The sequence below is a fragment of the Giraffa tippelskirchi genome, chromosome 12 (assembly GCF_054371585.1).
Source record: "Giraffa tippelskirchi isolate mGirTip1 chromosome 12, T2T-mGirTip1v1.2.pri, whole genome shotgun sequence".
In the NCBI taxonomy this organism is placed as follows: domain Eukaryota; kingdom Metazoa; phylum Chordata; class Mammalia; order Artiodactyla; family Giraffidae; genus Giraffa; species Giraffa tippelskirchi.
In genome coordinates, this window is record NC_137286.1 from 72,153,178 (window position 1) to 72,179,363 (window position 26,186).

The 26,186-nt window shown below is 55.6% G+C and overlaps 3 protein-coding genes and 1 long non-coding RNA gene across 5 annotated transcripts; 1 reads left to right on the top strand and 3 right to left on the bottom strand.

Annotated features, from left to right (window-relative positions):
* Window positions 1-1,039: 1,039 nt before the first annotated feature.
* On the bottom strand, window positions 1,040-6,102 carry LOC145529510 (uncharacterized). The gene is made up of 3 exons (XM_081550085.1): window positions 2,655-6,102; window positions 1,943-2,255; window positions 1,040-1,692 (listed from the first exon to the last, which is right to left on the bottom strand). The coding sequence occupies exons 1-3, from the start codon at window positions 2,889-2,891 to the stop codon at window positions 1,064-1,066; spliced, it is 1,179 nt and encodes a 392-aa protein (XP_081406211.1). The 5' UTR covers window positions 2,892-6,102; the 3' UTR covers window positions 1,040-1,063.
* Window positions 6,103-6,471: 369 nt separating this feature from the next.
* On the top strand, window positions 6,472-24,013 carry LOC145529709 (uncharacterized). Its single transcript, XR_014071298.1, has 3 exons — window positions 6,472-6,640; window positions 14,170-14,281; window positions 21,813-24,013. It is a non-coding gene; the product is annotated as an uncharacterized LOC145529709 (long non-coding RNA).
* LOC145529634 (uncharacterized) lies at window positions 15,545-18,122 on the bottom strand. The gene is made up of 3 exons (XM_081550231.1): window positions 17,937-18,122; window positions 17,225-17,537; window positions 15,545-16,974 (listed from the first exon to the last, which is right to left on the bottom strand). The coding sequence occupies exons 1-3, from the start codon at window positions 18,069-18,071 to the stop codon at window positions 16,346-16,348; spliced, it is 1,077 nt and encodes a 358-aa protein (XP_081406357.1). The 5' UTR covers window positions 18,072-18,122; the 3' UTR covers window positions 15,545-16,345.
* On the bottom strand, window positions 23,965-25,808 carry LOC145529606 (uncharacterized). Of its 2 annotated transcripts, none has more exons than XM_081550195.1 (3): window positions 25,580-25,808; window positions 24,868-25,180; window positions 23,965-24,617 (listed from the first exon to the last, which is right to left on the bottom strand). In XM_081550195.1, exons 1-3 carry the CDS (start codon window positions 25,712-25,714, stop codon window positions 23,989-23,991), a joined length of 1,077 nt encoding a protein of 358 aa, XP_081406321.1. In that variant the 5' UTR covers window positions 25,715-25,808; the 3' UTR covers window positions 23,965-23,988. The 2 variants fall into 2 exon arrangements, with proteins under 2 accessions (XP_081406321.1, XP_081406322.1); XM_081550196.1 differs by having other exon boundaries at window positions 23,965-24,611; window positions 25,580-25,757.
* Between the last annotated feature and the right edge of the window lie 378 nt (window positions 25,809-26,186).

The window sequence follows — 26,186 nt, forward strand, 5'->3', positions numbered from 1 at the left end:
ATGACTCCACAGCTGTTTTCCTTCCTGGGGAGGGTTCTGGCTCGAGTGGGAATGGCTCAAGTCTCCTAAGGTTCTGAAAGCCCACTGTGTGCAGATTCACGGTACACAGAGAGGAGAAGGTGGAGTCCTGCCCTGGAGGTGGTCACAGCTCACGGATGAGCCAGGCAGGCAGGCAGGCAGGCAGGGCATGAGAACACCTGAGCTGCCTTCATGAGTGAGTGGTGTGGGGGCAGAGGAAGAGAAGCCGGTCTGCTCCCTCATGTGGTGCCCAGGGCAGGTTGTCCCCAGAGGAAACCCTTACGACGGTGAGGACTCTCACTGCTGTTTCCCAAGGGGTTCCGTCGGTGCGTGTCTTCCCCGGAGCGGTCAGGCCGTCTCTAAAGTACACTGGCCATGGGCATTGCCTCTCCTTGGAACTTCCCATGTGTTTCTCTTTTGTATGGAACAGTGATTTTTCTAGAGGGGTTCTGGGCCACAAGGTTGTTGGGTCATTTGCTAGCCTTCTGTCGTGAAGAACGCTTTCCTGGGCGTTGGGGTGGTTTGTTGTTCCAGCTCCCTTTCTTGGCTTCTTTTGGGAGCTGGTGCAACAAGAGGAGCTCAGCCTCTGCCTTCTGGCTGAGATGTCACCCTTCAAACAGCAATGCCTGCCTGGAGATAATGATGGCATTTGCCAAAAGGGCTTCGTTTGGCACATGATATCTTGAAAGGACGTACACCGTCCTTTCAGCTATCAAAGGCTAGTTCAAATGACATAAAAATGAGAACTCTCCAATGGAGTCTTACAGTAGGTGGAGAGTCCGAAAAAAACTCCTTCAGTCATCTCACTGAGAGTCATTGATTGGGGACACCAAGAATATAGGAAGGAATGCAGAAAGAAAAGATGAAATTGTGGTCAGGATCGGGGGGAGGGATGAACAGGGCCTGCTTGCCTTGAACCCAGGCTTTGTTGGCGGGTGGGGCATAAAGATCGAACGGGTCTGAAACTACAGAGTGGTGATGGTAACACCGTATCACCAGAGTTACACAACAGTGTCCCAAATTGCAACAATGATGAAAAAGTTTACTAATCCCAACTTAACCAACAAAAATAGACGAAACCATACAAAAAGTAAAACATCACCAGAAAGGTGGAAACAAACCAAATGCAAAGCAGCTCAGGGGAAAGGAACTCCATGTCCCCTGGGGGCAGACCGAGTTGCCGGCGTCCACGGTGAGCAGACAGGGATGGAGGCTGCAGAGCCGACCGCTCCCCTGGACATGGTGTTTCCGGCAAGGGCTCTGGGTCTCTGTCCAGAGCGGGGGCTCGTTCTTCCTGCAGGGGCGGGTGAGTCATCGTCGGCGTCTGGGTGTTGCGCGGGAGCCAGGGCAGGCTCTCCCTGCCGAGGCGGTGACTCCTCCTCTGCCTCGGGTTCTCCTGCCAAAGCCCGAGCAGGTACAGGTGCACGTGGAGGTGGAGGTTCTGGCTGAGGGGGTGGGACATCAGTGCCTGGGGCTGGGGGTCCTGCAGGCACGGAAATCCGATCTGCCCGGTGTGCTGGCCAGTACCCAGCTGGCCTGGTGTCTCTGCGAGGGCAAGGCTCGGTTCTCCATCTGCCCTCGGTGGATCCCTGGGTCCTGCACCTGGAGCCACCACCTCTGTAGGCACAGGTCTGGGAAGTGGAGCCTGGTTCCAGTTGGAGGCCAGTGCTAGAGCTGGGGGAGAAGCAAAGTTTGCCCACAGACCAGCCTTGGCATGTGCGTATCCCGGGACAGAAAGCTTCCAAGAGATTCCGAAAGAATACCCAGGGTTGGATGTCTTTTGGGACTGAAGTGTGCAAGATGGGGGTGGGGGTGTGAGGCCAGCGCTTGCTGCAGGCCCAGCAGCATCTTTCGGGGACTCGTCCCTGTGTAGCTCAGCACCCCCTCCCCACACACTCCCGTGCACCAGCCCCAGCGTCCTTACCTCTGTGCTCTGGCGTGCTGGGCTCCAGGTCCTCCTGCTGCCTCAGAGGCCGGGGTTCTCGGGACTCTGGGTCGGAGCCGGGTGTGCTGAGCTCCGTGGCAGCCTCAGACTGGGCCGCCGGGTGTATCCTGGGCGGTGTCTCGGCAGCAGGCCTTCCCCGCCTCCGCTTCGCCCCCGGTGGGGCTGATGCCTCCGTGGGCACGCTCACCTGGAGCCTGCACTGGGCCTCACGGGCGGGGGGTTGGTGCTCCGACCCCTCCCTCCGGGAGGTGGACGGGGTGTCCCCGTCCTCGGCCTCATCACGTGGGAAGCTCTGCAACGACAGTGACCGTCAGCCAGCCGTGCTGGGAGTTTTCCGAGCTGGGCCTGGCCAGTGGAGCCGCTGCTTCTGCCTGCTCGAACTTCTCTTCCCAGAAGGGTCAGAGACGTGTGTCTGCTCAGATCCCCACCCGGGAGGAAAGAGACCCACCTGAGGGTGTGAGGTCAGCCTGGGCGGCCGGCCCTGCCCGCACTGTTCCCATCCCAGCCAGCCTGATCTCCCCTGGGGTGTGGACACAACTTGTCCGCAGGCTTCTGACCCCACATCCGCCTGGACTTCCTTGAGGGAGACACACCCCGAGAAACCCGCATCCACACACACAGGCAAAGGACCCGGTGTTTCCGGGTGGCATGGGAGAGGTGGCCTGGCCCGGCCTGGGGCTCCCCGTGTTACCTTTCTGTTTCTCCGGGCAGAGGGCCAGAGGCCTCTCGGGGGTGCCCTGAGCCAACGTCGACAGGGTGCCCACGCACACTGCCTGTGAGCTCTCCTGAGGCCCCGGCCTCTGGGCAGGGGCAAACAGCAGAACATCCTGGCAGCAAGAGATCTGGCTGGGGGCTCCTCTCCGCTCTGGAGGCCTGGATACCCGGGTTGCGGGTTCTGTTGGGTTCTGTTGCCGGCAGGTGACATCATTTCCTGGGGTTCGTGCTGAGGTCCCTTCCCCAAAACTTCCCAAGGGAATCTCTGGGTTTCTGACTGCTCGACCACCCCCCTTAGGCCATGTGCAGGCACATTGACAGCCACACAGCCCAGCCCACAGCCCTGGGGAGGCCTGGGTGCAGCCAGGGCCTGAGCTCCGAGGACCCCGCTGCTCTCAGACCAGGCTCCTTCTTCTCATAAGTGGTGTGGCCCTGGACAAGCATATGCCCCTCAGGGTTTCCCCAGTCTCTCCATCTGCAGAGTGGGGGTCATTCTCCCATCTGTTTCCTAGGTCTGTCGGCCTACGAGCAGCTCCATGCCTCTCCACCTGGGGCCGATATCACGTGGAGCTTGTGCGCTGAGACTTCAGAAAGAAAGACTCCATCCAGGGCTGACACAGCACAGAATGGGGCAGAACGAGGCCTGGATGCGCCGTGGTACCCAGGAAAAGGCACTGCCCCTCCTGACTGTTTTGAGACCCCACATCCAAGTTGGAGGCCCGAAAGGAAGACTCGAAGGTCTCCCTCTCTTATAGAAAAGAGTAGCCAACTTTCTGGTCCTCTGTTTCCATTGAGATTCTGTTCAAGTGTCCCAGCTCGGCTTCTGCGGGTGGCTGAGCTTCTAATGGCTCCCTGCGTTCTTGTCTTTTCCTCTCCAAACCTTCCGTCCTTTTCCCCCTTCTGGGGTGGATGGGCGCTGTCATTGCTTCTACCTTCGAGACAGATTGATGAAAAGTCTGGACCATCGACTCCTTTCCTCTCTTTGGTTCCGTGTCTCTCTCTGGCTGTGTCCCTCTCTTTTCCTTTCTCGATTCAGTCTGTGTCTTCCTCTTTCTCTCTCGTGTGTGGATGGATGGATGCTAGGAATGCACATGTATATGATTAGATGAGGGTTATGTTTTAGGGATGGGTTAGAGGGAGAGAAAGGCTTTAGGTCGGAGTTGGTCATGGGGGAAGGGTCAAGGGTGGTGGTGGTGTTTCTTGGAATCTGAGTGCTGTGCATTCTTCGTCTCTTTCCATATGAACCCCTTCTCAGATACACCACTTGCAAGGAGTCTCTCATGTTCCGTTTCCTATCTTTTGCATCTGTGAATGCTTAGCTTCTCTGTTGTGAAGAGGTTCCATTGGATGGAAACCCATTGGTGTACTTCGTTTCCCTCTTTCCCTTACTTGAAGAGACGCATTTCTACCTCCGCCCAGCAAATGGCAAGGAGACTCTGATGTTAAGGAGCCTTTGACCTACGCTTCTTTCTAGCTATCTCATGACATCAGTCTTTAGGGTGAGGTTTTTCCCCGATATTGAGGTGGTGTGAGATCAAAACCAATAGCGTTCTTCAGATGTAGCTGTCTGGTTTTCCCATGGCCATTTATTGAAGAGGCTTTCTTGTTCCCATTTGGATATTCTCCCCTTCTGTGTCAGAGATGAGTTGACCATGGATGCCGGGGTTTGTTTCTGGACCCTCAACTTTATTCCATCGATCTGGATCTGTGTGTGTTGTTGTATTCCCAATAGCATACTGTCCTGCTGCTGCCGCTGCGGCTAAGTCACTTCAGTCGTGTCTGACTCTGCGCGACCCCATGGCCTGCAGCCTACCAGGCTCCTCCGTCCAGGGCATTTTCCAGGCAAGAGTACTGGCGTGGGTCGCCATCGCCTTCTCCGATACGCTCCTGAGGATCCTAGTTTGGTCGTCTAATTTCCTTTCACACAACCTTGGATGTCCGTATCGGGGCTTTTTCGTCGGATTGTATTGACAATTTAGGCTCTTTTCTGTTTCCGTAACCCCTTTTGCAGTTCTTTGTTCGGTGCGACAATGCATTGGCATTTTGGGAGGAATAGCATCCAAGCTGTGGATTGCCTTGTGGGGCTGTGACATCATTTTCCCAATAGGAATTCTTTCAAGCCCTGAGCACAGCTTCTCTTTCCAGTGATTGGTGTGGGCTTGATCTTCCTTCTTCCATCTCTCGCCGTTTTGTGAGAACAGGTCCTTCCTTCCCTTCTGGGTTAGATGGACTCGTGGGTATCACTTCAGTGCATGGCATTGTCAGTGGGGGTGATAATTCCCTTCTCATTGGAAGACTTTGCTGTGAGTATTAGAAATGCAAGTGATTTCTCTTCCCCTTCCTCCCTGTCCATCTCTCAGAGCCACCGGGAAACAGAGGCCTCATCCAGGGTCACACAGGCCTGAGGGAGTGCAACTAGACTGTTGTTTCTTCAGGCCCTCCGTGCTGGACATCATCCGGGATACTCTGTGTGTGTCTTCCTCAGTCTGGTGTCCCTTCAGACCTTTCCCTAGTTTTCACAGGCTTGTTGTGTTGGTGTTCTTTGTCTGTTTGGAGACACATCCTTGAGAAGCTTTGTGTTTCCACTCATTCGTCTCGCGATGTATGACCTGTCTTTTGCTTTTGTAATGAGGTCTTTCCCACAGTAGATATCTTTGATTTTGCAAAGTCCACTGTATTCTCTGGGTTGTTTTGTGGACTGCCTTTTAGTTTTGTGTGTGAAGACTCAAAGCACGTGTCCGGTTTCTGCTCATTGTTCTTCTAGATTTGTGACAAGTTTTCATGGAAACTTTGTCTAGGGATAACTGGAAGTGAACTCGGTGTAAGGTGTCAAGTCTCCATCTCCATTCATGTCATGCCCTGCAGTTTCCAATTCCCTGTTCCTGAGTGGTTTTGGAGACCTTGTGGGAAGTTTGGTTGCATGGGAGTTTGCATTTCCACCTTGAGTAGATTCCCACTGTTCTGCCCTCAGGGACACTGTCAAGGGGGAGTGAGGAGCAGCCTGCACTTCCAGCAGTGACCACACGGTGGGGCGAGTGCTGCTCTCCCCTCTGGGAGCCCCAGGCCACAGGCATCCCAGTGAGGAGCCAGCTCTGTGCTCGGCTGAAAGGAGTTAGACTCTCAGGAGCCTCTGAGCCCTTGCCTTTGGATCACCCAGGGTGGGCATTTACTGTGACAGAAAAAAATTGCCCTGAATTCCATGGACGGAAGAGCCTGGCTGTGTAGAGTTCGTGAGTTGCCGTGAATCAGACACAACTGAGGACACAAAAACTCAATAGACTAAAACACTTTTGGGGGGTGGGGGGAGTGAAAGGGGGTGATGTGGGGTTTTTTTGTCGTATATAATAGCCAAGGGAAATCTAGTTTAAACCTAAATTCACATAGATGGGAAAGGTATAGCTCTCCGTCACCCTATTTAAAAAAAAAAAAAACTACTTAACTTTTCTGAAAGTTTATTTAGTAGCTTCCTTGAGCAGTTCATTGTGAAGCATTTTTTTTTTTTTCTGTGACATCGGCCTCATTAAAAAGTACGGTTTGCCTTTACTGGATAATTTTGTTCATTGGTTTGTTAGGGAATCTTGGTAATATTTGAGTTTCCTGGGGAGCATGGTCACATGACCTGGCCCTGGCCAATCGGTGCGTTCCACCTCCCTGGCCACTGTGATTGGCTCCGGACTGGGGCAGTGCCCAATCGGGGCCCAGGGCCGGGCCTCACGTTGGAAGCCAGGGGAAGACGAGCTCTCGTCCTGCTGGGGTAGGGGAAGGGGTGGGGCCGGGGGAGGTCAGGCTCCAGCAGTGGGAGGGGCTTGAGGTCCGCCTGCGGCAGTTGGTGACCTTCCTGCTCCCCTCAGGGCAGAGCCGCCGGCCTGAGAATGAGGGCGCTGCTGAGCCCAGGGGCTGGGATGGCCCGTTGCTGCTGTGGTCCCAGAGCTCCACCCGAGACCTGACGGAGGCCGTCTGCCCGTGAGTCCTCTCCCGCTTGTCTGTCAGCTTGTTTGAACCATGCTGGGTTTTCTGCCCAGCCGGCTAAGGGGAGTCCCTGGAAATGCAAGGGTGTGGGTTTTGGCAGACTTCAGGGAAGACATGCCAGATGAGCCTGGGAGACTCCAGCTTAATCTGGATTCAGGAGATATCTCTTCGGGCCAGCTAGTAATTGTAGGATAAGCCTAATGAGTCTTCACAGGATGAAGAGAGTAACGTGCCAAGGTAGCAATCGATGTCCTCATTCGAGAGGATGATGAAGCTGGTGCTCAGAGAAGGGGGGAACTTGGCCACAGCAAGGAGGTGTGCACCCAGACGGAACCCCCAGATCCGGCCATTTGAGCTCAGGGAGGCCACTGGTGTGGCTTGTCCCTGTGGCAGGGGCCGAGGCACGCAGCCCACCCTGATTCCTGCGGGGGCCTGACTTGGGAAGTGCCATCTGGTAGCTTTGAGACTCACCAAACCAAATTGCACTGGAGAGAGGAAGGACACCTTCCTTCATCCACCCCCCACCCCCGCCGGATTCCCACATACCCTGACCCCTTTCTCTGGATTTCGGAGCCATTTCCAGAGTCCCGCTCATATGACCTCATTCGAAGTGCACTGTGGACGAGCTGCCATCTGCAGCTGCTACCACAGCAGCCAAGGGCTTTATCTCCCGAGTACCTCCCTTCCTTTGGAACTTGGGGGCCCTCTACTCCCCACTTGCACACCACAGACCTTTGCTGAGGATTGTGGGGACCCTCACTCAGTTTGCAGCACGTTGTAGCCATCCCTGTCCTCTCAATACCTCCCTTGCAACTCAGCTTGTGAGCTCCTTTGGAGCAGCGTGGCCCACCTGGCTGCAACGGCAGAGACACAGCTGACAGTGAAACAACAGCTTCGATCTGACAGCCGGAAAGCTCTGTCAAAAGGGACCTCCCTCTTCACACCGTAGAGGCTGTAGGAGCCGCCAGGGTTTGGGAACCAGTGCTGGGGCCAAAATGACTCCACAGCTGTTTTCCTTCCTGGGGAGGGTTCTGGCTCGAGTGGGAATGGCTCAAGTCTCCTAAGGTTCTGAAAGCCCACTGTGTGCAGATTCACGGTACACAGAGAGGAGAAGGTGGAGTCCTGCCCTGGAGGTGGTCACAGCTCACGGATGAGCCAGGCAGGCAGGCAGGCAGGCAGGGCATGAGAACACCTGGGCTGCCTTCATGAGTGAGTGGTGTGGGGGCAGAGGAAGAGAAGCCGGTCTGCTCCCTCATGTGGTGCCCAGGGCAGGTTGTCCCCAGAGGAAACCCTTACGACGGTGAGGACTCTCACTGCTGTTTCCCAAGGGGTTCCGTCGGTGCGTGTCTTCCCCGGAGCGGTCAGGCCGTCTCTAAAGTACACTGGCCATGGGCATTGCCTCTCCTTGGAACTTCCCATGTGTTTCTCTTTTGTATGGAACAGTGATTTTTCTAGAGGGGTTCTGGGCCACAAGGTTGTTGGGTCATTTGCTAGCCTTCTGTCGTGAAGAACGCTTTCCTGGGCGTTGGGGTGGTTTGTTGTTCCAGCTCCCTTTCTTGGCTTCTTTTGGGAGCTGGTGCAACAAGAGGAGCTCAGCCTCTGCCTTCTGGCTGAGATGTCACCCTTCAAACAGCAATGCCTGCCTGGAGATAATGATGGCATTTGCCAAAAGGGCTTCGTTTGGCACATGATATCTTGAAAGGACGTACACCGTCCTTTCAGCTATCAAAGGCTAGTTCAAATGACATAAAAATGAGAACTCTCCAATGGAGTCTTACAGTAGGTGGAGAGTCCGAAAAAAACTCCTTCAGTCATTTCACTGAGAGTCATTGATTGGGGACACCAAGAATATAGGAAGGAATGCAGAAAGAAAAGATGAAATTGTGGTCAGGATCGGGGGGAGGGATGAACAGGGCCTGCTTGCCTTGAACCCAGGCTTTGTTGGCGGGTGGGGCATAAAGATCGAACGGGTCTGAAACTACAGAGTGGTGATGGTAACACAGTATCACCAGAGTTACACAACAGTGTCCCAAATTGCAACAATGATGAAAAAGTTTACTAATCCCAACTTAACCAACAAAAATAGACGAAACCATACAAAAAGTAAAACATCACCAGAAAGGTGGAAACAAACCAAATGCAAAGCAGCTCAGGGGAAAGGAACTCCATGTCCCCTGGGGGCAGACCGAGTTGCCGGTGTCCACGGTGAGCAGACAGGGATGGAGGCTGCAGAGCCGACCGCTCCCCTGGACATGGTGTTTCCGGCAAGGGCTCTGGGTCTCTGTCCAGAGCGGGGGCTCGTTCTTCCTGCAGGGGCGGGTGAGTCATCGTCGGCGTCTGGGTGTTGCGCGGGAGCCAGGGCAGGCTCTCCCTGCCGAGGCGGTGACTCCTCCTCTGCCTCGGGTTCTCCTGCCAAAGCCCGAGCAGGTACAGGTGCACGTGGAGGTGGAGGTTCTGGCTGAGGGGGTGGGACATCAGTGCCTGGGGCTGGGGGTCCTGCAGGCACGGAAATCCGATCTGCCCGGTGTGCTGGCCAGTACCCAGCTGGCCTGGTGTCTCTGCGAGGGCAAGGCTCGGTTCTCCATCTGCCCTCGGTGGATCCCTGGGTCCTGCACCTGGAGCCACCACCTCTGTAGGCACAGGTCTGGGAAGTGGAGCCTGGTTCCAGTTGGAGGCCAGTGCTAGAGCTGGGGGAGAAGCAAAGTTTGCCCACAGACCAGCCTTGGCATGTGCGTATCCCGGGACAGAAAGCTTCCAAGAGATTCCGAAAGAATACCCAGGGTTGGATGTCTTTTGGGACTGAAGTGTGCAAGATGGGGGTGGGGGTGTGAGGCCAGCGCTTGCTGCAGGCCCAGCAGCATCTTTCGGGGACTCGTCCCTGTGTAGCTCAGCACCCCCTCCCCACACACTCCCGTGCACCAGCCCCAGCGTCCTTACCTCTGTGCTCTGGCGTGCTGGGCTCCAGGTCCTCCTGCTGCCTCAGAGGCCGGGGTTCTCGGGACTCTGGGTCGGAGCCGGGTGTGCTGAGCTCCGTGGCAGCCTCAGACTGGGCCGCCGGGTGTATCCTGGGCGGTGTCTCGGCAGCAGGCCTTCCCCGCCTCCGCTTCGCCCCCGGTGGGGCTGATGCCTCCGTGGGCACGCTCACCTGGAGCCTGCACTGGGCCTCACGGGCGGGGGGTTGGTGCTCCGACCCCTCCCTCCGGGAGGTGGACGGGGTGTCCCCGTCCTCGGCCTCATCACGTGGGAAGCTCTGCAACGACAGTGACCGTCAGCCAGCCGTGCTGGGAGTTTTCCGAGCTGGGCCTGGCCAGTGGAGCCGCTGCTTCTGCCTGCTCGAACTTCTCTTCCCAGAAGGGTCAGAGACGTGTGTCTGCTCAGATCCCCACCCGGGAGGAAAGAGACCCACCTGAGGGTGTGAGGTCAGCCTGGGCGGCCGGCCCTGCCCGCACTGTTCCCATCCCAGCCAGCCTGATCTCCCCTGGGGTGTGGACACAACTTGTCCGCAGGCTTCTGACCCCACATCCGCCTGGGCTTCCTTGAGGGAGACACACCCCGAGAAACCCGCATCCACACACACAGGCAAAGGACCCGGTGTTTCCGGGTGGCATGGGAGAGGTGGCCTGGCCCGGCCTGGGGCTCCCCGTGTTACCTTTCTGTTTCTCCGGGCAGAGGGCCAGAGGCCTCTCGGGGGTGCCCTGAGCCAACGTCAACAGGGTGCCCACGCACACTGCCTGTGAGCTCTCCTGAGGCCCCGGCCTCTGGGCAGGGGCAAACAGCAGAACATCCTGGCAGCAAGAGATCTGGCTGGGGGCTCCTCTCCGCTCTGGAGGCCTGGATACCCGGGTTGCGGGTTCTGTTGGGTTCTGTTGCCGGCAGGTGACATCATTTCCTGGGGTTCGTGCTGAGGTCCCTTCCCCAAAACTTCCCAAGGGAATCTCTGGGTTTCTGACTGCTCGACCACCCCCCTTAGGCCATGTGCAGGCACATTGACAGCCACACAGCCCAGCCCACAGCCCTGGGGAGGCCTGGGTGCAGCCAGGGCCTGAGCTCCGAGGACCCCGCTGCTCTCAGACCAGGCTCCTTCTTCTCATAAGTGGTGTGGCCCTGGACAAGCATATGCCCCTCAGGGTTTCCCCAGTCTCTCCATCTGCAGAGTGGGGGTCATTCTCCCATCTGTTTCCTAGGTCTGTCGGCCTACGAGCAGCTCCATGCCTCTCCACCTGGGGCCGATATCACGTGGAGCTTGTGCGCTGAGACTTCAGAAAGAAAGACTCCATCCAGGGCTGACACAGCACAGAATGGGGCAGAACGAGGCCTGGATGCGCCGTGGTACCCAGGAAAAGGCACTGCCCCTCCTGACTGTTTTGAGACCCCACATCCAAGTTGGAGGCCCGAAAGGAAGACTCGAAGGTCTCCCTCTCTTATAGAAAAGAGTAGCCAACTTTCTGGTCCTCTGTTTCCATTGAGATTCTGTTCAAGTGTCCCAGCTCGGCTTCTGCGGGTGGCTGAGCTTCTAATGGCTCCCTGCGTTCTTGTCTTTTCCTCTCCAAACCTTCCGTCCTTTTCCCCCTTCTGGGGTGGATGGGCGCTGTCATTGCTTCTACCTTCGAGACAGATTGATGAAAAGTCTGGACCATCGACTCCTTTCCTCTCTTTGGTTCCGTGTCTCTCTCTGGCTGTGTCCCTCTCTTTTCCTTTCTCGATTCAGTCTGTGTCTTCCTCTTTCTCTCTCGTGTGTGGATGGATGGATGCTAGGAATGCACATGTATATGATTAGATGAGGGTTATGTTTTAGGGATGGGTTAGAGGGAGAGAAAGGCTTTAGGTCGGAGTTGGTCATGGGGGAAGGGTCAAGGGTGGTGGTGGTGTTTCTTGGAATCTGAGTGCTGTGCATTCTTCGTCTCTTTCCATATGAACCCCTTCTCAGATACACCACTTGCAAGGAGTCTCTCATGTTCCGTTTCCTATCTTTTGCATCTGTGAATGCTTAGCTTCTCTGTTGTGAAGAGGTTCCATTGGATGGAAACCCATTGGTGTACTTCGTTTCCCTCTTTCCCTTACTTGAAGAGACCCATTTCTACCTCCGCCCAGCAAATGGCAAGGTAACTCTGATGTTAATGAGCCTTTGACCTACGCTTCTTTCTAGCTATCTCATGACATCAGTCTTTAGGGTGAGGTTTTTCCCCGATATTGAGGTGGTGTGAGATCAAAACCAATAGCGTTCTTCAGATGTAGCTGTCTGGTTTTCCCATGGCCATTTATTGAAGAGGCTTTCTTGTTCCCATTTGGATATTCTCCCCTTCTGTGTCAGAGATGAGTTGACCATGGATGCCGGGGTTTGTTTCTGGACCCTCAACTTTATTCCATCGATCTGGATCTGTGTGTGTTGTTGTATTCCCAATAGCATACTGTCCTGCTGCTGCCGCTGCGGCTAAGTCACTTCAGTCGTGTCTGACTCTGCGCGACCCCATGGCCTGCAGCCTACCAGGCTCCTCCGTCCAGGGCATTTTCCAGGCAAGAGTACTGGCGTGGGTCGCCATCGCCTTCTCCGATACGCTCCTGAGGATCCTAGTTTGGTCGTCTAATTTCCTTTCACACAACCTTGGATGTCCGTATCGGGGCTTTTTCATCAGATTGTATTGACAATTTAGGCTCTTTTCTGTTTCCGTAACCCCTTTTGCAGTTCTTTGTTCGGTGCGACAATGCATTGGCATTTTGGGAGGAATAGCATCCAAGCTGTGGATTGCCTTGTGGGGCTGTGACATCATTTTCCCAATAGGAATTCTTTCAAGCCCTGAGCACAGCTTCTCTTTCCAGTGATTGGTGTGGGCTTGATCTTCCTTCTTCCATCTCTCGCCGTTTTGTGAGAACAGGTCCTTCCTTCCCTTCTGGGTTAGATGGACTCGTGGGTATCACTTCAGTGCATGGCATTGTCAGTGGGGGTGATAATTCCCTTCTCATTGGAAGACTTTGCTGTGAGTATTAGAAATGCAAGTGATTTCTCTTCCCCTTCCTCCCTGTCCATCTCTCAGAGCCACCGGGAAACAGAGGCCTCATCCAGGGTCACACAGGCCTGAGGGAGTGCAACTAGACTGTTGTTTCTTCAGGCCCTCCGTGCTGGACATCATCCGGGATACTCTGTGTGTGTCTTCCTCAGTCTGGTGTCCCTTCAGACCTTTCCCTAGTTTTCACAGGCTTGTTGTGTTGGTGTTCTTTGTCTGTTTGGAGACACATCCTTGAGAAGCTTTGTGTTTCCACTCATTCGTCTCGCGATGTATGACCTGTCTTTTGCTTTTGTAATGAGGTCTTTCCCACAGTAGATATCTTTGATTTTGCAAAGTCCACTGTATTCTCTGGGTTGTTTTGTGGACTGCCTTTTAGTTTTGTGTGTGAAGACTCAAAGCACGTGTCCGGTTTCTGCTCATTGTTCTTCTAGATTTGTGACAAGTTTTCATGGAAACTTTGTCTAGGGATAACTGGAAGTGAACTCGGTGTAAGGTGTCAAGTCTCCATCTCCATTCATGTCATGCCCTGCAGTTTCCAATTCCCTGTTCCTGAGTGGTTTTGGAGACCTTGTGGGAAGTTTGGTTGCATGGGAGTTTGCATTTCCACCTTGAGTAGATTCCCACTGTTCTGCCCTCAGGGACACTGTCAAGGGGGAGTGAGGAGCAGCCTGCACTTCCAGCAGTGACCACACGGTGGGGCGAGTGCTGCTCTCCCCTCTGGGAGCCCCAGGCCACAGGCATCCCAGTGAGGAGCCAGCTCTGTGCTCGGCTGAAAGGAGTTAGACTCTCAGGAGCCTCTGAGCCCTTGCCTTTGGATCACCCAGGGTGGGCATTTACTGTGACAGAAAAAAATTGCCCTGAATTCCATGGACGGAAGAGCCTGGCTGTGTAGAGTTCGTGAGTTGCCGTGAATCAGACACAACTGAGGACACAAAAACTCAATAGACTAAAACACTTTTGGGGGGTGGGGGGAGTGAAAGGGAGTGATGTGGGGTTTTTTTGTGGTATATAATAGCCAAGGGAAATCTAGTTTAAACCTAAATTCACATAGATGGGAAAGGTATAGCTCTCCATCACCCTATTAAAAAAAAAAAAAAAACTACTTAACTTTTCTGAAAGTTTATTTAGTAGCTTCCTTGAGCAGTTCATTGTGAAGCTTTTTTTTTTTTTCTGTGACATCGGCCTCATTAAAAAGTACGGTTTGCCTTTACTGGATAATTTTGTTCATTGGTTTGTTAGGGAATCTTGGTAATATTTGAGTTTCCTGGGGAGCATGGTCACATGACCTGGCCCTGGCCAATCGGTGCGTTCCACCTCCCTGGCCACTGTGATTGGCTCCGGACTGGGGCAGTGCCCAATCGGGGCCCAGGGCCGGGCCTCACGTTGGAAGCCAGGGGAAGACGAGCTCTCGTCCTGCTGGGGTAGGGGAAGGGGTGGGGCCGGGGGAGGTCAGGCTCCAGCAGTGGGAGGGGCTTGAGGTCCGCCTGCGGCAGTTGGTGACCTTCCTGCTCCCCTCAGGGCAGAGCCGCCGGCCTGAGAATGAGGGCGCTGCTGAGCCCAGGGGCTGGGATGGCCCGTTGCTGCTGTGGTCCCAGAGCTCCACCCGAGACCTGACGGAGGCCGTCTGCCCGTGAGTCCTCTCCCGCTTGTCTGTCAGCTTGTTTGAACCATGCTGGGTTTTCTGCCCAGCCGGCTAAGGGGAGTCCCTGGAAATGCAAGGGTGTGGGTTTTGGCAGACTTCAGGGAAGACATGCCAGATGAGCCTGGGAGACTCCAGCTTAATCTGGATTCAGGAGATATCTCTTCGGGCCAGCTAGTAATTGTAGGATAAGCCTAATGAGTCTTCACAGGATGAAGAGAGTAACGTGCCAAGGTAGCAATCGATGTCCTCATTCGAGAGGATGATGAAGCTGGTGCTCAGAGAAGGGGGGAACTTGGCCACAGCAAGGAGGTGTGCACCCAGACGGAACCCCCAGATCCGGCCATTTGAGCTCAGGGAGGCCACTGGTGTGGCTTGTCCCTGTGGCAGGGGCCGAGGCACGCAGCCCACCCTGATTCCTGCGGGGGCCTGACTTGGGAAGTGCCATCTGGTAGCTTTGAGACTCACCAAACCAAATTGCACTGGAGAGAGGAAGGACACCTTCCTTCATCCACCCCCCACCCCCGCCGGATTCCCACATACCCTGACCCCTTTCTCTGGATTTCGGAGCCATTTCCAGAGTCCCGCTCATATGACCTCATTCGAAGTGCACTGTGGACGAGCTGCCATCTGCAGCTGCTACCACAGCAGCCAAGGGCTTTATCTCCCGAGTACCTCCCTTCCTTTGGAACTTGGGGGCCCTCTACTCCCCACTTGCACACCACAGACCTTTGCTGAGGATTGTGGGGACCCTCACTCAGTTTGCAGCACGTTGTAGCCATCCCTGTCCTCTCAATACCTCCCTTGCAACTCAGCTTGTGAGCTCCTTTGGAGCAGCGTGGCCCACCTGGCTGCAACGGCAGAGACACAGCTGACAGTGAAACAACAGCTTCGATCTGACAGCCGGAAAGCTCTGTCAAAAGGGACCTCCCTCTTCACACCGTAGAGGCTGTAGGAGCCGCCAGGGTTTGGGAACCAGTGCTGGGGCCAAAATGACTCCACAGCTGTTTTCCTTCCTGGGGAGGGTTCTGGCTCGAGTGGGAATGGCTCAAGTCTCCTAAGGTTCTGAAAGCCCACTGTGTGCAGATTCACGGTACACAGAGAGGAGAAGGTGGAGTCCTGCCCTGGAGGTGGTCACAGCTCACGGATGAGCCAGGCAGGCAGGCAGGCAGGCAGGGCATGAGAACACCTGAGCTGCCTTCATGAGTGAGTGGTGTGGGGGCAGAGGAAGAGAAGCCGGTATGCTCCCTCATGTGGTGCCCAGGGCAGGTTGTCCCCAGAGGAAACCCTTACGACGGTGAGGACTCTCACTGCTGTTTCCCAAGGGGTTCCGTCGGTGCGTGTCTTCCCCGGAGCGGTCAGGCCGTCTCTAAAGTACACTGGCCATGGGCATTGCCTCTCCTTGGAACTTCCCATGTGTTTCTCTTTTGTATGGAACAGTGATTTTTCTAGAGGGGTTCTGGGCCACAAGGTTGTTGGGTCATTTGCTAGCCTTCTGTCGTGAAGAACGCTTTCCTGGGCGTTGGGGTGGTTTGTTGTTCCAGCTCCCTTTCTTGGCTTCTTTTGGGAGCTGGTGCAACAAGAGGAGCTCAGCCTCTGCCTTCTGGCTGAGATGTCACCCTTCAAACAGCAATGCCTGCCTGGAGATAATGATGGCATTTGCCAAAAGGGCTTCGTTTGGCACATGATATCTTGAAAGGACGTACACCGTCCTTTCAGCTATCAAAGGCTAGTTCAAATGACATAAAAATGAGAACTCTCCAATGGAGTCTTACAGTAGGTGGAGAGTCCGAAAAAAACTCCTTCAGTCATCTCACTGAGAGTCATTGATTGGGGACACCAAGAATATAGGAAGGAATGCAGAAAGAAAAGATGAAATTGTGGTCAGGATCGGGGGGAGGGATGAACAGGGCCTGCTTGCCTTGAACCCAGGCTTTGTTGGCGGGTGGGGCATAAAGATCGAACGGGTCTGAAACTACAGAGTGGTGATGGTAACACCGTATCACCAGAGTTACACAACAGTGTCCCAAATTGCAACAATGATGAAAAAGTTTACTAATCCCAACTTAACCAACAAAAATAGACGAAACCATACAAAAAGTAAAACATCACCAGAAAGGTGGAAACAAACCAAATGCAAAGCAGCTCAGGGGAAAGGAACTCCATGTCCCCTGGGGGCAGACCGAGTTGCCGGCGTCCACGGTGAGCAGACAGGGATGGAGGCTGCAGAGCCGACCGCTCCCCTGGACATGGTGTTTCCGGCAAGGGCTCTGGGTCTCTGTCCAGAGCGGGGGCTCGTTCTTCCTGCAGGGGCGGGTGAGTCATCGTCGGCGTCTGGGTGTTGCGCGGGAGCCAGGGCAGGCTCTCCCTGCCGAGGCGGTGACTCCTCCTCTGCCTCGGGTTCTCCTGCCAAAGCCCGAGCAGGTACAGGTGCACGTGGAGGTGGAGGTTCTGGCTGAGGGGGTGGGACATCAGTGCCTGGGGCTGGGGGTCCTGCAGGCACGGAAATCCGATCTGCCCGGTGTGCTGGCCAGTACCCAGCTGGCCTGGTGTCTCTGCGAGGGCAAGGCTCGGTTCTCCATCTGCCCTCGGTGGATCCCTGGGTCCTGCACCTGGAGCCACCACCTCTGTAGGCACAGGTCTGGGAAGTGGAGCCTGTTTCCAGTTGGAGGCCAGTGCTAGAGCTGGGGGAGAAGCAAAGTTTGCCCACAGACCAGCCTTGGCATGTGCGTATCCCGGGACAGAAAGCTTCCAAGAGATTCCGAAAGAATACCCAGGGTTGGATGTCTTTTGGGACTGAAGTGTGCAAGATGGGGGTGGGGGTGTGAGGCCAGCGCTTGCTGCAGGCCCAGCAGCATCTTTCGGGGACTCGTCCCTGTGTAGCTCAGCACCCCCTCCCCACACACTCCCGTGCACCAGCCCCAGCGTCCTTACCTCTGTGCTCTGGCGTGCTGGGCTCCAGGTCCTCCTGCTGCCTCAGAGGCCGGGGTTCTCGGGACTCTGGGTCGGAGCCGGGTGTGCTGAGCTCCGTGGCAGCCTCAGACTGGGCCGCCGGGTGTATCCTGGGCGGTGTCTCGGCAGCAGGCCTTCCCCGCCTCCGCTTCGCCCCCGGTGGGGCTGATGCCTCCGTGGGCACGCTCACCTGGAGCCTGCACTGGGCCTCACGGGCGGGGGGTTGGTGCTCCGACCCCTCCCTCCGGGAGGTGGACGGGGTGTCCCCGTCCTCGGCCTCATCACGTGGGAAGCTCTGCAACGACAGTGACCGTCAGCCAGCCGTGCTGGGAGTTTTCCGAGCTGGGCCTGGCCAGTGGAGCCGCTGCTTCTGCCTGCTCGAACTTCTCTTCCCAGAAGGGTCAGAGACGTGTGTCTGCTCAGATCCCCACCCGGGAGGAAAGAGACCCACCTGAGGGTGTGAGGTCAGCCTGGGCGGCCGGCCCTGCCCGCACTGTTCCCATCCCAGCCAGCCTGATCTCCCCTGGGGTGTGGACACAACTTGTCCGCAGGCTTCTGACCCCACATCCGCCTGGGCTTCCTTGAGGGAGACACACCCCGAGAAACCCGCATCCACACACACAGGCAAAGGACCCGGTGTTTCCGGGTGGCATGGGAGAGGTGGCCTGGCCCGGCCTGGGGCTCCCCGTGTTACCTTTCTGTTTCTCCGGGCAGAGGGCCAGAGGCCTCTCGGGGGTGCCCTGAGCCAACGTCGACAGGGTGCCCACGCACACTGCCTGTGAGCTCTCCTGAGGCCCCGGCCTCTGGGCAGGGGCAAACAGCAGAACATCCTGGCAGCAAGAGATCTGGCTGGGGGCTCCTCTCCGCTCTGGAGGCCTGGATACCCGGGTTGCGGGTTCTGTTGGGTTCTGTTGCCGGCAGGTGACATCATTTCCTGGGGTTCGTGCTGAGGTCCCTTCCCCAAAACTTCCCAAGGGAATCTCTGGGTTTCTGACTGCTCGACCACCCCCCTTAGGCCATGTGCAGGCACATTGACAGCCACACAGCCCAGCCCACAGCCCTGGGGAGGCCTGGGTGCAGCCAGGGCCTGAGCTCCGAGGACCCCGCTGCTCTCAGACCAGGCTCCTTCTTCTCATAAGTGGTGTGGCCCTGGACAAGCATATGCCCCTCGGGGTTTCCCCAGTCTCTCCATCTGCAGAGTGGGGGTCATTCTCCCATCTGTTTCCTAGGTCTGTCAGCCTACGAGCAGCTCCATGCCTCTCCACCTGGGGCCGATATCACGTGGAGCTTGTGCGCTGAGACTTCAGAAAGAAAGACTCCATCCAGGGCTGACACAGCACAGAATGGGGCAGAACGAGGCCTGGATGCGCCGTGGTACCCAGGAAAAGGCACTGCCCCTCCTGACTGTTTTGAGACCCCACATCCAAGTTGGAGGCCCGAAAGGAAGACTCGAAGGTCTCCCTCTCTTATAGAAAAGAGTAGCCAACTTTCTGGTCCTCTGTTTCCATTGAGATTCTGTTCAAGTGTCCCAGCTCGGCTTCTGCGGGTGGCTGAGCTTCTAATGGCTCCCTGCGTTCTTGTCTTTTCCTCTCCAAACCTTCCGTCCTTTTCCCCCTTCTGGGGTGGATGGGCGCTGTCATTGCTTCTACCTTCGAGACAGATTGATGAAAAGTCTGGACCATCGACTCCTTTCCTGTCTTTGGTTCCGTGTCTCTCTCTGGCTGTGTCCCTCTCTTTTCCTTTCTCGATTCAGTCTGTGTCTTCCTCTTTCTCTCTCGTGTGTGGATGGATGGATGCTAGGAATGCACATGTATATGATTAGATGAGGGTTATGTTTTAGGGATGGGTTAGAGGGAGAGAAAGGCTTTAGGTCGGAGTTGGTCATGGGGGAAGGGTCAAGGGTGGTGGTGGTGTTTCTTGGAATCTGAGTGCTGTGCATTCTTCGTCTCTTTCCATATGAACCCCTTCTCAGATACACCACTTGCAAGGAGTCTCTCATGTTCCGTTTCCTATCTTTTGCATCTGTGAATGCTTAGCTTCTCTGTTGTGAAGAGGTTCCATTGGATGGAAACCCATTGGTGTACTTCGTTTCCCTCTTTCCCTTACTTGAAGAGACCCATTTCTACCTCCGCCCAGCAAATGGCAAGGAGACTCTGATGTTAAGGAGCCTTTGACCTACGCTTCTTTCTAGCTATCTCATGACATCAGTCTTTAGGGTGAGGTTTTTCCCCGATATTGAGGTGGTGTGAGATCAAAACCAATAGCGTTCTTCAGATGTAGCTGTCTGGTTTTCCCATGGCCATTTATTGAAGAGGCTTTCTTGTTCCCATTTGGATATTCTCCCCTTCTGTGTCAGAGATGAGTTGACCATGGATGCCGGGGTTTGTTTCTGGACCCTCAACTTTATTCCATCGATCTGGATCTGTGTGTGTTGTTGTATTCCCAATAGCATACTGTCCTGCTGCTGCCGCTGCGGCTAAGTCACTTCAGTCGTGTCTGACTCTGCACGACCCCATGGCCTGCAGCCTACCAGGCTCCTCCGTCCAGGGCATTTTCCAGGCAAGAGTACTGGCGTGGGTCGCCATCGCCTTCTCCGATACGCTCCTGAGGATCCTAGTTTGGTCGTCTAATTTCCTTTCACACAACCTTGGATGTCCGTATCGGGGCTTTTTCGTCGGATTGTATTGACAATTTAGGCTCTTTTCTGTTTCCGTAACCCCTTTTGCAATTCTTTGTTCGGTGCGACAATGCATTGGCATTTTGGGAGGAATAGCATCCAAGCTGTGGATTGCCTTGTGGGGCTGTGACATCATTTTCCCAATAGGAATTCTTTCAAGCCCTGAGCACAGCTTCTCTTTCCAGTGATTGGTGTGGGCTTGATCTTCCTTCTTCCATCTCTCGCCGTTTTGTGAGAACAGGTCCTTCCTTCCCTTCTGGGTTAGATGGACTCGTGGGTATCACTTCAGTGAATGGCATTGTCAGTGGGGGTGATAATTCCCTTCTCATTGGAAGACTTTGCTGTGAGTATTAGAAATGCAAGTGATTTCTCTTCCCCTTCCTCCCTGTCCATCTCTCAGAGCCACCGGGAAACAGAGGCCTCATCCAGGGTCACACAGGCCTGAGGGAGTGCAACTAGACTGTTGTTTCTTCAGGCCCTCCGTGCTGGACATCATCCGGGATACTCTGTGTGTGTCTTCCTCAGTCTGGTGTCCCTTCAGACCTTTCCCTAGTTTTCACAGGCTTGTTGTGTTGGTGTTCTTTGTCTGTTTGGAGACACATCCTTGAGAAGCTTTGTGTTTCCACTCATTCGTCTCGCGATGTATGACCTGTCTTTTGCTTTTGTAATGAGGTCTTTCCCACAGTAGATATCTTTGATTTTGCAAAGTCCACTGTATTCTCTGGGTTGTTTTGTGGACTGCCTTTTAGTTTTGTGTGTGAAGACTCAAAGCACGTGTCCGGTTTCTGCTCATTGTTCTTCTAGATTTGTGACAAGTTTTCATGGAAACTTTGTCTAGGGATAACTGGAAGTGAACTCGGTGTAAGGTGTCAAGTCTCCATCTCCATTCATGTCATGCCCTGCAGTTTCCAATTCCCTGTTCCTGAGTGGTTTTGGAGACCTTGTGGGAAGTTTGGTTGCATGGGAGTTTGCATTTCCACCTTGAGTAGATTCCCACTGTTCTGCCCTCAGGGACACTGTCAAGGGGGAGTGAGGAGCAGCCTGCACTTCCAGCAGTGACCACACGGTGGGGCGAGTGCTGCTCTCCCCTCTGGGAGCCCCAGGCCACAGGCATCCCAGTGAGGAGCCAGCTCTGTGCTCGGCTGAAAGGAGTTAGACTCTCAGGAGCCTCTGAGCCCTTGCCTTTGGATCACCCAGGGTGGGCATTTACTGTGACAGAAAAAAATTGCCCTGAATTCCATGGACGGAAGAGCCTGGCTGTGTAGAGTTCGTGAGTTGCCGTGAATCAGACACAACTGAGGACACAAAAACTCAATAGACTAAAACACTTTTGGGGGGTGGGGGGAGTGAAAGGGGGTGATGTGGGGTTTTTTTGTCGTATATAATAGCCAAGGGAAATCTAGTTTAAACCTAAATTCACATAGATGGGAAAGGTATAGCTCTCCGTCACCCTATTAAAAAAAAAAAAAAAACTACTTAACTTTTCTGAAAGTTTATTTAGTAGCTTCCTTGAGCAGTTCATTGTGAAGCATTTTTTTTTTTTTTCTGTGACATCGGCCTCATTAAAAAGTACGGTTTGCCTTTACTGGATAATTTTGTTCATTGGTTTGTTAGGGAATCTTGGTAATATTTGAGTTTCCTGGGAAGCATGGTCACATGACCTGGCCCTGGCCAATCGGTGCGTTCCACCTCCCTGGCCACTGTGATTGGCTCCGGACTGGGGCAGTGCCCAATCGGGGCCCAGGGCCGGGCCTCACGTTGGAAGCCAGGGGAAGACGAGCTCTCGTCCTGCTGGGGTAGGGGAAGGGGTGGGGCCGGGGGAGGTCAGGCTCCAGCAGTGGGAGGGGCTTGAGGTCCGCCTGCGGCAGTTGGTGACCTTCCTGCTCCCCTCAGGGCAGAGCCGCCGGCCTGAGAATGAGGGCGCTGCTGAGCCCAGGGGCTGGGATGGCCCGTTGCTGCTGTGGTCCCAGAGCTCCACCCGAGACCTGACGGAGGCCGTCTGCCCGTGAGTCCTCTCCCGCTTGTCTGTCAGCTTGTTTGAACCATGCTGGGTTTTCTGCCCAGCCGGCTAAGGGGAGTCCCTGGAAATGCAAGGGTGTGGGTTTTGGCAGACTTCAGGGAAGACATGCCAGATGAGCCTGGGAGACTCCAGCTTAATCTGGATTCAGGAGATATCTCTTCGGGCCAGCTAGTAATTGTAGGATAAGCCTAATGAGTCTTCACAGGATGAAGAGAGTAACGTGCCAAGGTAGCAATCGATGTCCTCATTCGAGAGGATGATGAAGCTGGTGCTCAGAGAAGGGGGGAACTTGGCCACAGCAAGGAGGTGTGCACCCAGACGGAACCCCCAGATCCGGCCATTTGAGCTCAGGGAGGCCACTGGTGTGGCTTGTCCCTGTGGCAGGGGCCGAGGCACGCAGCCCACCCTGATTCCTGCGGGGGCCTGACTTGGGAAGTGCCATCTGGTAGCTTTGAGACTCACCAAACCAAATTGCACTGGAGAGAGGAAGGACACCTTCCTTCATCCACCCCCCACCCCCGCCGGATTCCCACATACCCTGACCCCTTTCTCTGGATTTCGGAGCCATTTCCAGAGTCCCGCTCATATGACCTCATTCGAAGTGCACTGTGGACGAGCTGCCATCTGCAGCTGCTACCACAGCAGCCAAGGGCTTTATCTCCCGAGTACCTCCCTTCCTTTGGAACTTGGGGGCCCTCTACTCCCCACTTGCACACCACAGACCTTTGCTGAGGATTGTGGGGACCCTCACTCAGTTTGCAGCACGTTGTAGCCATCCCTGTCCTCTCAATACCTCCCTTGCAACTCAGCTTGTGAGCTCCTTTGGAGCAGCGTGGCCCACCTGGCTGCAACGGCAGAGACACAGCTGACAGTGAAACAACAGCTTCGATCTGACAGCCGGAAAGCTCTGTCAAAAGGGACCTCCCTCTTCACACCGTAGAGGCTGTAGGAGCCGCCAGGGTTTGGGAACCAGTGCTGGGGCCAAAATGACTCCACAGCTGTTTTCCTTCCTGGGGAGGGTTCTGGCTCGAGTGGGAATGGCTCAAGTCTCCTAAGGTTCTGAAAGCCCACTGTGTGCAGATTCACGGTACACAGAGAGGAGAAGGTGGAGTCCTGCCCTGGAGGTGGTCACAGCTCACGGATGAGCCAGGCAGGCAGGCAGGCAGGCAGGGCATGAGAACACCTGAGCTGCCTTCATGAGTGAGTGGTGTGGGGGCAGAGGAAGAGAAGCCGGTCTGCTCCCTCATGTGGTGCCCAGGGCAGGTTGTCCCCAGAGGAAACCCTTACGACGGTGAGGACTCTCACTGCTGTTTCCCAAGGGGTTCCGTCGGTGCGTGTCTTCCCCGGAGCGGTCAGGCCGTCTCTAAAGTACACTGGCCATGGGCATTGCCTCTCCTTGGAACTTCCCATGTGTTTCTCTTTTGTATGGAACAGTGATTTTTCTAGAGGGGTTCTGGGCCACAAGGTTGTTGGGTCATTTGCTAGCCTTCTGTCGTGAAGAACGCTTTCCTGGGCGTTGGGGTGGTTTGTTGTTCCAGCTCCCTTTCTTGGCTTCTTTTGGGAGCTGGTGCAACAAGAGGAGCTCAGCCTCTGCCTTCTGGCTGAGATGTCACCCTTCAAACAGCAATGCCTGCCTGGAGATAATGATGGCATTTGCCAAAAGGGCTTCGTTTGGCACATGATATCTTGAAAGGACGTACACCGTCCTTTCAGCTATCAAAGGCTAGTTCAAATGACATAAAAATGAGAACTCTCCAATGGAGTCTTACAGTAGGTGGAGAGTCCGAAAAAAACTCCTTCAGTCATCTCACTGAGAGTCATTGATTGGGGACACCAAGAATATAGGAAGGAATGCAGAAAGAAAAGATGAAATTGTGGTCAGGATCGGGGGGAGGGATGAACAGGGCCTGCTTGCCTTGAACCCAGGCTTTGTTGGCGGGTGGGGCATAAAGATCGAACGGGTCTGAAACTACAGAGTGGTGATGGTAACACCGTATCACCAGAGTTACACAACAGTGTCCCAAATTGCAACAATGATGAAAAAGTTTACTAATCCCAACTTAACCAACAAAAATAGACGAAACCATACAAAAAGTAAAACATCACCAGAAAGGTGGAAACAAACCAAATGCAAAGCAGCTCAGGGGAAAGGAACTCCATGTCCCCTGGGGGCAGACCGAGTTGCCGGCGTCCACGGTGAGCAGACAGGGATGGAGGCTGCAGAGCCGACCGCTCCCCTGGACATGGTGTTTCCGGCAAGGGCTCTGGGTCTCTGTCCAGAGCGGGGGCTCGTTCTTCCTGCAGGGGCGGGTGAGTCATCGTCGGCGTCTGGGTGTTGCGCGGGAGCCAGGGCAGGCTCTCCCTGCCGAGGCGGTGACTCCTCCTCTGCCTCGGGTTCTCCTGCCAAAGCCCGAGCAGGTACAGGTGCACGTGGAGGTGGAGGTTCTGGCTGAGGGGGTGGGACATCAGTGCCTGGGGCTGGGGGTCCTGCAGGCACGGAAATCCGATCTGCCCGGTGTGCTGGCCAGTACCCAGCTGGCCTGGTGTCTCTGCGAGGGCAAGGCTCGGTTCTCCATCTGCCCTCGGTGGATCCCTGGGTCCTGCACCTGGAGCCACCACCTCTGTAGGCACAGGTCTGGGAAGTGGAGCCTGGTTCCAGTTGGAGGCCAGTGCTAGAGCTGGGGGAGAAGCAAAGTTTGCCCACAGACCAGCCTTGGCATGTGCGTATCCCGGGACAGAAAGCTTCCAAGAGATTCCGAAAGAATACCCAGGGTTGGATGTCTTTTGGGACTGAAGTGTGCAAGATGGGGGTGGGGGTGTGAGGCCAGCGCTTGCTGCAGGCCCAGCAGCATCTTTCGGGGACTCGTCCCTGTGTAGCTCAGCACCCCCTCCCCACACACTCCCGTGCACCAGCCCCAGCGTCCTTACCTCTGTGCTCTGGCGTGCTGGGCTCCAGGTCCTCCTGCTGCCTCAGAGGCCGGGGTTCTCGGGACTCTGGGTCGGAGCCGGGTGTGCTGAGCTCCGTGGCAGCCTCAGACTGGGCCGCCGGGTGTATCCTGGGCGGTGTCTCGGCAGCAGGCCTTCCCCGCCTCCGCTTCGCCCCCGGTGGGGCTGATGCCTCCGTGGGCACGCTCACCTGGAGCCTGCACTGGGCCTCACGGGCGGGGGGTTGGTGCTCCGACCCCTCCCTCCGGGAGGTGGACGGGGTGTCCCCGTCCTCGGCCTCATCACGTGGGAAGCTCTGCAACGACAGTGACCGTCAGCCAGCCGTGCTGGGAGTTTTCCGAGCTGGGCCTGGCCAGTGGAGCCGCTGCTTCTGCCTGCTCGAACTTCTCTTCCCAGAAGGGTCAGAGACGTGTGTCTGCTCAGATCCCCACCCGGGAGGAAAGAGACCCACCTGAGGGTGTGAGGTCAGCCTGGGCGGCCGGCCCTGCCCGCACTGTTCCCATCCCAGCCAGCCTGATCTCCCCTGGGGTGTGGACACAACTTGTCCGCAGGCTTCTGACCCCACATCCGCCTGGGCTTCCTTGAGGGAGACACACCCCGAGAAACCCGCATCCACACACACAGGCAAAGGACCCGGTGTTTCCGGGTGGCATGGGAGAGGTGGCCTGGCCCGGCCTGGGGCTCCCCGTGTTACCTTTCTGTTTCTCCGGGCAGAGGGCCAGAGGCCTCTCGGGGGTGCCCTGAGCCAACGTCGACAGGGTGCCCACGCACACTGCCTGTGAGCTCTCCTGAGGCCCCGGCCTCTGGGCAGGGGCAAACAGCAGAACATCCTGGCAGCAAGAGATCTGGCTGGGGGCTCCTCTCCGCTCTGGAGGCCTGGATACCCGGGTTGCGGGTTCTGTTGGGTTCTGTTGCCGGCAGGTGACATCATTTCCTGGGGTTCGTGCTGAGGTCCCTTCCCCAAAACTTCCCAAGGGAATCTCTGGGTTTCTGACTGCTCGACCACCCCCCTTAGGCCATGTGCAGGCACATTGACAGCCACACAGCCCAGCCCACAGCCCTGGGGAGGCCTGGGTGCAGCCAGGGCCTGAGCTCCGAGGACCCCGCTGCTCTCAGACCAGGCTCCTTCTTCTCATAAGTGGTGTGGCCCTGGACAAGCATATGCCCCTCAGGGTTTCCCCAGTCTCTCCATCTGCAGAGTGGGGGTCATTCTCCCATCTGTTTCCTAGGTCTGTCGGCCTACGAGCAGCTCCATGCCTCTCCACCTGGGGCCAATATCACGTGGAGCTTGTGCGCTGAGA